General features: G+C 40.0%; 1 protein-coding gene across 2 annotated transcripts in view; it reads right to left on the reverse strand.

Moving 5' to 3' along the window:
• Window positions 1-6784, reverse strand: part of msraa (methionine sulfoxide reductase Aa) — a 38935-nt gene extending 32151 nt beyond the window's left edge. Inside the window, exon 1 of one of the 2 annotated variants that reach the window (XM_075458763.1) lies at window positions 6554-6784. In XM_075458763.1, the coding sequence (XP_075314878.1) occupies window positions 6554-6689 (136 nt within the window). In that variant the 5' untranslated portion in view covers window positions 6690-6784. Of the gene's footprint in view, window positions 1-3338; window positions 3705-6553 lie in introns of those variants that run through there. The other variant, XM_075458762.1, reaches the window with a different exon arrangement.
• Window positions 6785-10563: the final 3779 nt, after the last annotated feature.

The following is a 10563-nucleotide window of genomic DNA, read 5'->3' on the forward strand; positions in this document are numbered from 1 at the left end:
TTCCCTTTAAATTTAGTCTCAGACAACATTTTATTTAAAGATTTTCCTTAAAGTTAAGTTTTGACTCTTGCATTCAAGTCAAGAGAACTCATCATCTCTTAACTCTTATTTGGATTATTAAATATTAAAAGTTGACCTTACTTAAACTACTTCAATTAGGGTCAAAGTATTAAAGCTTTTAGTTACTTTTGTTTTAACATGGAAGCACGGACACCAGAGAAATAAAAGCAAAAACCACTTATTTTTGCAGGGGGCTACATTTATGACTAATTTAGCACAAAGACGTGAGAGCTGTAGACGTTGTTAGCTGAACTGCAGATGTAGCAGCTCTGAGCAAACATCTGGCTTCAGCTGCTGCTTTCAGATCAGTGTGTGATGCCAAGATACAAGTTTTTCTTTTCTTTTTATGCAAACACGCTATCACAGTCGGATTAGCATGACAACAGTCCAGATATTCATCTCAGAGGCCAAAAAATAAAGAAATCCCAGGAAATATTCACGTTCCACAACAGCAAGCTGCAGTTCTAATGATTCACACCCACAAGTACACCTGCTAATTAAAGACTCTCACAAAACAGCTGCCGGGTGTCTGAACACATCTGCATTTAGGCGTGATGAGGATGACATTAACTTCTTCATCACATTTGTCCATCTGTGTGTGTGTAGGTGGGGAGAGTTAATAGACTGGAGTGAAGACATTTGATACAAGTTAACTGGGAGTACTAATGAACACGTAACATCAGGAACAAGTACAGCATATAGCTCTGACCTGGGCTAACATTACTGGGGCAAAGTAAAGGCACAATAGGTCCTGTTAGGCCTGGGAATGGGACCTCATAGAGTGGTGCAAGACAATATATGGATTCAATTGAAGTGATCACTTCGATATAAACTAAGATTCCACAGTGTCGATTAGAAGACACATAAAACACACTGCATAAATACATCCATCCATCCATCCATTTTCTATACCTGCTGAATCCATTGGTCGGGTCGCTGGGGGGGGGGGGCTGGAACCTATCCCTGCATAAATTCACTATAATTATATTTGGTCTTTATTATAACCCACTTAAAATCTGTGTCATGTTTCATTATCGTCCCACTTAGGTTTAAGTTCAGATAATTTGAGAGTTTAAGAGAGAATGACTGTTCCGTCCATCATTAAGATTAAATGTCAGAGATTATCAAGAAGCCTCACAAATGTCAGGATACAGACATTATGCAAGGATTTTTATGTCATTCACTCTATATAAAGGCCTTTTTAAAAGGATATGTAGTAGCCAGGGTTCCAGGTTCGATTCCCGGTTGTGTGGGTTCTCTCCGGCTTCCCACCGCCGAAAAACATGCATGTTAGGTTAATTGGTGTCTCTAAATTGTCCCTAGGAGTGAGTGTGAGCATGTGTGTGGCCCTGTGATGGACTGATGACCTGTCCAGGGTGTACCCTGCCTCTCGCCCAATGACGGCTGGGATAGGCTCCAGCCCTCCTGCAACCCTAGATTGGATTAAGCGGGTATAGAAAATGGATGGATGGATGGATGTAGTAGCCAGCCAGGGAAAGTAGCCAATTAAAGAGGTTTGGAGGGATGCTGTATGTCAATTTCATTACTACCTGCATGTCCAATATACAGAGTGTGACTGTGTCAGGGGCTAATGAGCCAGCAGGCAACAAGAACCAATGCAAGGCCAAAGAACCTTTGTGTTCTCAAGCCAAAAGGAATGTTAAATATCTGTCCAGAGTATTACTGCTATCAAAGGTAATTTTAGTTACCGTGGAGTAAGAATCTGAACAAATGGGTACAGGTTAGCTAAAAAGTAAGCAAGTAAAACAGTGTGGTTAAAGTCACTCCAAAGCAGCCTGTGGCTGAAGCAGTCGGATATGCTGTTCTCTTATATATTAATGTAAAGGTGTTCTCATTTATGATGAATTTAAAAATTTGGTTTCAAATTAACAACAAAAAATAAGCAGCATTTACTGCTCTGCAATTAAAGGGATAGTTCGCCTCTTTTGACATGAAGCTGTATGACATCCCATAATAGCAATATCATTTATGAACATCTTCTTACCCCCTGCTGCGTCCTGTGAGCAGAGTTCCAGCCGAGTTTTGGTGTTGATGAAGGTAGTCCGGCTAGTTGGGTTTAAAAAATAAAGCGTCTTGCTTCTCAAAACAATATGCGTTTAAAAGAGTAATACAGTTGCATCACAAAATCGTTCTCCAGGAAAAAAGTCAGACCTCACAATCGCTTGGCCCTATTTTCTCTCCCTTCGTATCACTGCCTGTTGTGTAGACCGTGCAGATCGAAGTGCAGACCGAGCAGGAAACACCGTAACAGGTGCGGCAGTCGGCAGCACGCAGTGATACAAAGGGAGAGAAAATAGCGCCAAGCGATTGTGAGGTCTGACTTTTTCCTGGAGAACGATTTTGTGATGCAAATGTATTACTCTTTTGAACACATATTGTTTTGAGAAGCAAAACGCTTTATTTTTTAAGCCCCAGCCAACTAGCCGGACTACCTTCGTCAACACCAAAACTCGGCTGGAACTCGGCTCACAGGACACAGCAGGGGGTAAGAAGATGTTCATAAATGATGTTGCTAATATGGGATGTCATACAGCTTCATGTCAAAAGAGGCGAACTATCCCTTTAATCTGGACCGTGTCTCATTAAAGCACTATTTGAGTATACATGAAAGCCTTTTCTGCAGCTTTGAAGGCAGAGCTGAAGCACAGCAGAGAGGGAGGGGCATGTCTGCTGTATTTCTTAACATTTTTAAGCTAATTCCACCTTCTTCTTGAAGTTATGAAGTTATGCTTCAAGCATTGAACATACATGGCAAAGTTTCAGCGTTCCAGATGGCCCAGTCAACCAAGCCAATATACCACTCCACACACGTTGTATATTTTGGGTTTTTTCGGTGTACACAGAACCTAGCCAAAAACAACTGAGAATCACCACTGAAAGCGCTTCACAGAAGCTAGCTGCTCACATATCCCACAGAGTATCAAACAGACTATTCATGATCCGAATGTCTATGATTAAAAACCAAAACTTAGGCCGAAAATTAGCTTCCAGTCCAATCTATCATCCCGTTTGAGATTTCTGCATCTGAAACTGAAGCCCACAATTCAATATCAACCTTATAAAGACCTTAAAGAGGTCATAAAATGTAGGTTTCTGACCCAGCTTGGCCTTCTCTGTGTCCACATTGGCAAAATACATGACAGACTTTTCTCTAAACTAACGTTGCACTCTTAGAGATTAAATCACTTCCCCAAAACACCGACCAATCGGGATAATTTGGTGAAAGACATTTCAAAGCCGAGTGAAGATACACAAACCTCTTCTTTGGTGCAGCATTGGCCTTCCTCTGGCTACAGTTGGACTTTGTGAGTCAAACATCCATCCTTGTCCAGACAGAAATGTTGCTAAGAAAATAAAAAACAAGACAACTTCTTCTGTGTTGCCATTAAAGGTGCGGTAACATGTCCACATTTCGGATAATGCAGACACCTTAATCTCTGACACCTGGTCCCCTCCAATGCGAAATTTAGTGTAAAAAGAGGAAACGTCTGGTTTGGGTTGTGATTCCCTTAGAGCTTACATAAACTCAGTTTTTGGTCCAGTGAAAACACTTTTTGTCTCTCGTCTTTTCCGAGCCGAGGCAGGGTTTGTCTCCATCCACCACCCCAGCACCACGTCTGGACCGTTCTTGATTTCCTCTGGCGCTGCAGCCCTGAACCAGACAGACAAAGGAGGGGAAGCCCTGCCAAGTCTCTCCACTGCAGGCATGGCTTTTTCATCTCCCCTGAGCTCCCCTTGCTTTTTCTTCGTCTCTCTTGATTGTGGCAATGTTCCCAAGAAGCTTTGGCGACGCTCCAGCATGTCTGCCATTCCATCTGAACCTTCCCGTCTATCCCGATCGTCTTTTCGCTGTGGACGCCCGCCCTCCTAACCCCTCCACTCCCACATCCTTCTTCCCCAGACTGACCCGTTCCACTACTCCCAAAATCTGAAATACTCTACACTTTCGATAAATCGGTCCAAACTAAATCATTTAGACTTAATAAAAAATCTAAATGATTTAATTCTGAACCATCCACTTCTCTCTTTGTCTCCGTATCACTGAACTCAAATGCCACTGTGTCAATATTCACCACTCCATTCACTCCACAACCTTTACTTTTACTTCTTGTTACTACAGGCCAGTATAAAGGGCAGTGAGTGTGTGTTTCTGTGTGTGTGTCCTGAGTCTTTTGTTCAGTGCCAGTCCAGATCTATTCATCATGTTCCAAGACTCAGCGCCCTCACTTGTAGTGAAGAGGGGACAAGTTGATGCCAGCTGCCCTGACTGCCAAATTAGTGCTGCTGTCGGCCTGTTTATACACACAGAAAACGCACACATATACACACTTTTGTGTCTTTAACAACAACTACTTAAATAAACAGATGTTTGGATCATTAAAAGCCAATAATATCTAACATTTAATGCCGCGATTAATCCTCAAAATCATTGCCAAGATTTATTTCAGTGTTGTTTTATTGAGGAAAAGTTAACTTTTTACTAAATTCTGTGGCATAAATGACAGATTAGGAGAAAACTAACAAAAAAGAACACAAACTTTATGTTTTACTTTTATTTGTTTTAATTTAAAATTCAATTTTATTGTATTGTATGCTGTCATGTTTATATTTGATCAGATTCTATTGATTTTTACAGTGAAAAGATGAAAAGGGAACTACTTCAGCAACAATGTTGATTCAGAATGTAACAATCCGACATCAAAATGACGCCAGTTAAAACTAAATCACATTATTATCACATGTATTGTTCGAAATATACAAGACCTTCTCTGAAAGACAGTTTGGATGGGAGCAGATGTTGCTCTAAAACCTGTTTATATAGCCTACCTTTCAGCATTGATGGAGCCTTTCCAGATGTTCAAGCTGCCAGTTCCATAGACACTAATGCACCCCCCTACCATCACAGATGCAGGCTTTGAACTGAGAGCTGATAACAAGCTGGATGGTCCCTCTACACTTTAGTCTGGAGGATTTCCAAAAAGAATTTGTAATTTTGACCACATCTGACCACAGAACAGCATCCCACTTTGCCTCAGTCCATTTTAAATGAGCTTTGGTCCAGAGACGACGGAAGTGCTTCTGGATCATGTTCACATGTGGCTTCTTCTTTGCATGACGGAGCTTTGATCTGCGTTTGTGGATGTTACTCATATATAACACAGAGATGCCTCCAGATTCTCTGAATCTTTTGATGATATTATGCAGTGCACAAGATGGAACATTCAAAGTTTTCACAATTTGACATTGAGGAACATTATTCTGAAATTGCTCCACAATTTATAGTTCTGCACCTCTCTATCTATCCGTCTAAGAGACTTTGCCTCTGTGAGGTGCTCTTTTTTATACCCACTCATTGTTGCACCTGCTGTTTCTTTTTAACACCAACTTTTCCAACCGTTTGCTGGCCCTGTGCCAAACTGTTTAAGAAATACTGTTGCCATCAAAGTCAAGCTGAGCTATTATTGTAAAAGGAAAATTCCTCACTTTCAACATTTGACATGTTCTCTATGTTCTATTGGGATTAAAAGATGGATTTATGATATTTTACACAGTGTTCAAACTTTCCTGGAACTGGGGTGATACGTTAAAAAGGATTTAGTGAGTAAAAAACTTTTGAGTAGATTTTGTGAACAAAGTTTTGGTACGACAAACATTTAGAAATGACACTTAGGAAGGTTAAATGTGCACCTTTAACCTTTGTGGCCACCATCATTGTGCATCTGGGATTCCTTGTCATGTTTCAGATGTCTGTATTTCTTAACCTCTCATATGATTTGGATTAAATAACCGTCTGGAATGTTATTCAATGTTTCATACAAAATCAAATATCAGAAAGCAAAGGGGGCAAAAAGTGGAATATTTTGTTATTCATCATCTCAAAATCCTCAGATCCATCTGGTAAGACTTTGGAGGAAGTCATACTTGTAATACCTTTAAGTAAAAGTATGAAAATGATTAATCCTTTGTCTTAGATGATAAAATATCTGTCAGGAGGACATTTTCAGAAATAAACCACATTAAGAACAGTCTTTCTGTGAGACTACTTTGGTAATAATAATCAATAATGTTGCTTAAACCAGTTAAATTAATTTAAGTTTTCTTTTGATTTCATACTCTGGTGTTCATGTATTGGAACGTCTATTTTAAAGTAGTTTAAAAGAAATTACGTCCAGAATGATAACATACGAGATTTATTTTTCTCTCTTTCAACTACCGGAAGTCAAAATTGCGCATGCGCAAAGAACAGCAGGTGCAAACGGCTACATGCTGTTACTTAACTTCATAACGCCTTCATAACAGAAGCCATGTCTATCTTGTACGTCAAGCAACGCCTCAGACATGATCCACTAACAACATAAACACAAAAGAAGCCAACAAGAAGCCAATTCATGTTCGCTTTGTGACGTTAGAAAGTTTTGTTAGGGCGCAACGGAAGCTACAGCTCCCTGAAGCTAGCTGTGCTAAGTCTTACCGGACACTTTGATAGCGTCAGTCCGGCCAGGCAGCGCAGTCTCAGGGGTCGGCATCTGGGCTTTGGTAGCCATATCTCCCATCCTATTATTGACAAAGTGACGCCACACAAGTCGAAGCCTGGAGGAGGAGACCATGGAACCTGGAGCAGGGCTGCACTGTCACTCTCTGCCGCACTGAAGGAGAGCCCGGCTACATAACAGCAGGCTTACCCAACTTTAAGGCAGAGCTTGTGTAACGTGAGGGCGCACGTGTTACATAACAGTGACTATAAACAAAGTTACATGATGTATGAAGAACATATGCGGGAAATGTCACGAACAAATGTACTCTTTTCTCTCTTATTTCTACCTCTCATGCATGTGTTTATTTTCCAAGTTTATGTAAATAAATGAGCGGAAAAAGTTTAATTTTACCATCCTTCAGTTCTTTACGCAGTGTATTGCAAAGAAAACTGAACTAAACAGAGTTTGTACAACTCCAACAATCTTTAAAGTTAATATTTGGTCTTTATCCTCCAACACAGCCTGAACCCTGTCAGACAGCTTTCTGTCCTTTCTTTAAGGAGTCTTCAGGAATAGTTCTCCAGGCTTCTTGAAGGACATCCCAAAGCTCTTCTTTGGATGTGGGCTGCCTTTTGTTCCGTTCCACACCATGCTGCAGCTGAGATATGCCAAGTTTTCAGCTAACAGCTCTTTGGGAATCACCTTGTTGCTGCAGAAATCCTGTTTTCTGTCTGTCACACTGTGTTATCTTGGCTGTTTTTCATAGATGCAACTAAAGAAATGGGAACAAATGATGCGTCTCTGTGACAGGCTGCTGGTAAAGATACAATTTAATGTTATGTGTCCATACAACACTGGTTCATCCCTTGAGTTTGGAGCCTTTTTCTAAACTGAAATGGTTCATAAGTCAGAGGTAAATGTCTTAAAAAACAAACACATTCCTCTGAAAATGTTCAGATACAAAAACTGGAATGAAAATGCGTGAAAAACAAGAAAGTGTGGCTACTTGGAGGCAAATTATATGAAGAAATAAGGGAGAATTAAGATGTTTTATACTACTGTATACTGAAGAGACATGTTTTTACCTGTCACACCATTAAATAAAGTATTGAATAAAGTATTTTTCTGTTCTATTCTATTGTCATATTTACAGATTTTATTGAGATAATTAAAAATCTCAACTCCATTACACTTTTGCAGTGAGAAACTCAGACGTGCCTTTCATGGAAAGTGGGACACAAACTATGGAAAATTATTCATAAAACCCCCTGTTGATGATTAATACAGCCAATTAGCGAATGATTGTAGATAGCTAATAATAATAATCATACCCGACCCTCAATAACTCATTAAGCATGTTTATATGACACAAGAAAAAACACAATTATTGTGTTAGTTCAACTAAAACTGGGCTTTTAAAATGCTTGTCAACGCTCTTAAAACAGGAGATTTATTCTCCTTCACACTGACCTAAACTACCTGGAATGAAAGTAAACAGCAGCTGTAGTGGATAATACATTTTTTACTAGCTTTGTTCTTTTTATTATTTGTGGGGATGTGACTGAAAAATATAAAAGAAATAGATTTTATTACCCTTTTTAAGCAAACAATAACATGTCGGTAGCTTCTCTAAAATCCCTTTAAAACTAGTTATCCTATGGTCATACACTTTAATCCAAAATACAGTAATATAACCACTATTTTAGTTAGATGTAATTAGACTGAAGCTTTCTGTTCCATGTTATTGCCTCAAGTGTTAATTATTTCCAAGTTAATTAGGCTCATAAATCAACCACGTTTTTGATAGTAAAGTGACATTAAGGTGCAGTCCACATTAAGAATGAGAAGTCCTCTGTGTTTTCTGAATCAAATTATAAATCAAAATGTTTTCTCTTCCCTCTCTCTGGTTTTTGAGATAATTGCTGTTAATCAACCCCCTCGTTGGTTACCTGCACACAGCTACTTGACTTTTACCCAAATCTGGTCATTCTGAGTTAATAACGTACACATAATAAGCAAATTAAGGCACAAAATTGTTGTTGTTGTTGTTTTTCAAAGATGTCACTTGAGAATTGAAACCATATTTTCAGATATAAAAAGCAAATCAATTTAATTCTACATCCAGGACATTTAAATCAGCAGATGTTGAGACAGTGATGAGTAGAAAAAGGTTATTAAAGTCATTAAAATTAAATTGAGACATTTGTATTTGCTGTTACATCTGCCGACAGATGAAAAATTAGGAAGGTTGCATTCAACTCAATGGAAAAAGATCCAGCTGTTTATGTCAGATCAGTTTTAAAGACTGGAAGTTTAGAGCAAAACTGCACCTTTAGATGGAAGCTGGTCCAGGTAAATGAGCAGTAAACAACCCCCCATCAGTCAACTGGTTCCCAGTCTGGCTGGTGGAGGAAGGGATGGAGGGACACAGATGCTGAGCCGTATGGAAGAACCCAGGAGGAGCGCTGCTTTTGTTGGGAAAAAAAAAAAGTTAATTTCAGTGTGAGAGCGTGCCTGTATGAAGGTGAAACTCATCAATAATTCAGCAGGTGTGCACACAGCCTCACATTCCACCACAGAGGAGATTTGTGGACTCCTCTGTTACTTCAGAAATGCATTCGGTGTGTCTGTGGAAGTGCAACAGAGCCTGATGTTGAAGGAAAACTGAAAAATCATCATGAAAACCAACCATAGCGACCTGAGGAGTTGAACTGGTTTTATCGGCTTCGAGTCCTGACCTATAAGATGAGTTTGGTTTTATACTTCTTAATATCTTGAAACGTTTGGTTTGTCAGACCATGTTCTCTTTAGAGAGAAGAGGCTTCCTCCTGCAACACTTCCAAACAAGCCATACCTGTTCAGTCTGTTTCTAACTGTGCTGTCATGAACTTTTACCTTTAACATGCTAACTGAGGCCTGTAGAGTCCTTATAACCCGATTAATGCTTCTCTAAGATCATTGCTGATGTCTTTCCTCCTTGGCATTGTGTTATATTGTGTTAATTATTATAACTGTAACGAGATGTTTTCAGTTTTTACACTTCAACAGCCAAGATCATTTTGTATCTTCTGAGAGATAACGTCATAAAACCTGAAGTAAAAGCAAAAACAAATGTGGAGTGTAAGGGTTTAAAACCTCCAAAACAGATAGTTGTAAGCATTTACAATAAAATTGCACCTGAATAGACGGAGATGTCGCCTGTACTTGGTAATTTTGTGCTATAATTAATTTGGTACAATAAAGTAAATGTTTAGTTAGTCTTGACTTGACCAAATAATCAGCTTAGCACACATTGATATGATGGATAAAAAGTCTAAGAGTATTGGGACACACCACCTTTTTATTGGTTCTTCTAGTCACGGCGGTTTGAATCATGATTAAATCAACCTTCACACAGCAAACATCCAGTTTGGAAAACCTCCTCCAGCAGGTGAATAGGAATGCCAACTGACTGTCAGACCCAACACCAGTGCTGGATCTCAGCAACACTTGAAGATGAATGGCAGCGATTCTCTGCAGACATGTTGCCCAAATCTGTCGGAAAGCCTGAAACCAGCTGAGTGGAGACGGCTTCCATCTTTCGGGGATTACATGCTCAGCAGCAACATATGGCTATAGCCTGCATTTCCGCATACTTTTGGCCATGGTAGCGTATTGTTTTGTTTCTTGAAACCATTTGGATTAACCTAAATTAACCACAGTCCGACAGGGAGAGCCTGGTCTCTCTCGGTTTGGAGGGAGCTGCTCTCACTCCGTCTTTCCTCCCTCCTTCCTCAGAGGATGAGGAGGAGGGGGATGGAAAGCAGAAGGAGGGCAGAGCTGGAAGCTGAAGCTGAGGATGTAAAAACCTGCCTTCATCTGTCTCCCTCTCTATCAGAGGACCACCCCCTCCGCTCTCTTCTCTCCTTCCTCCATCTGACTGCGCCCAACTTCTCAGCCTCCATCCTGACACACAGCTCCACCAAATTCACCCGGCGCACACAAAACCTGATATCTGAGGCTTCAG

This window comes from Odontesthes bonariensis, chromosome 24, assembly GCF_027942865.1.
Source record: "Odontesthes bonariensis isolate fOdoBon6 chromosome 24, fOdoBon6.hap1, whole genome shotgun sequence".
In the NCBI taxonomy this organism is placed as follows: domain Eukaryota; kingdom Metazoa; phylum Chordata; class Actinopteri; order Atheriniformes; family Atherinopsidae; genus Odontesthes; species Odontesthes bonariensis.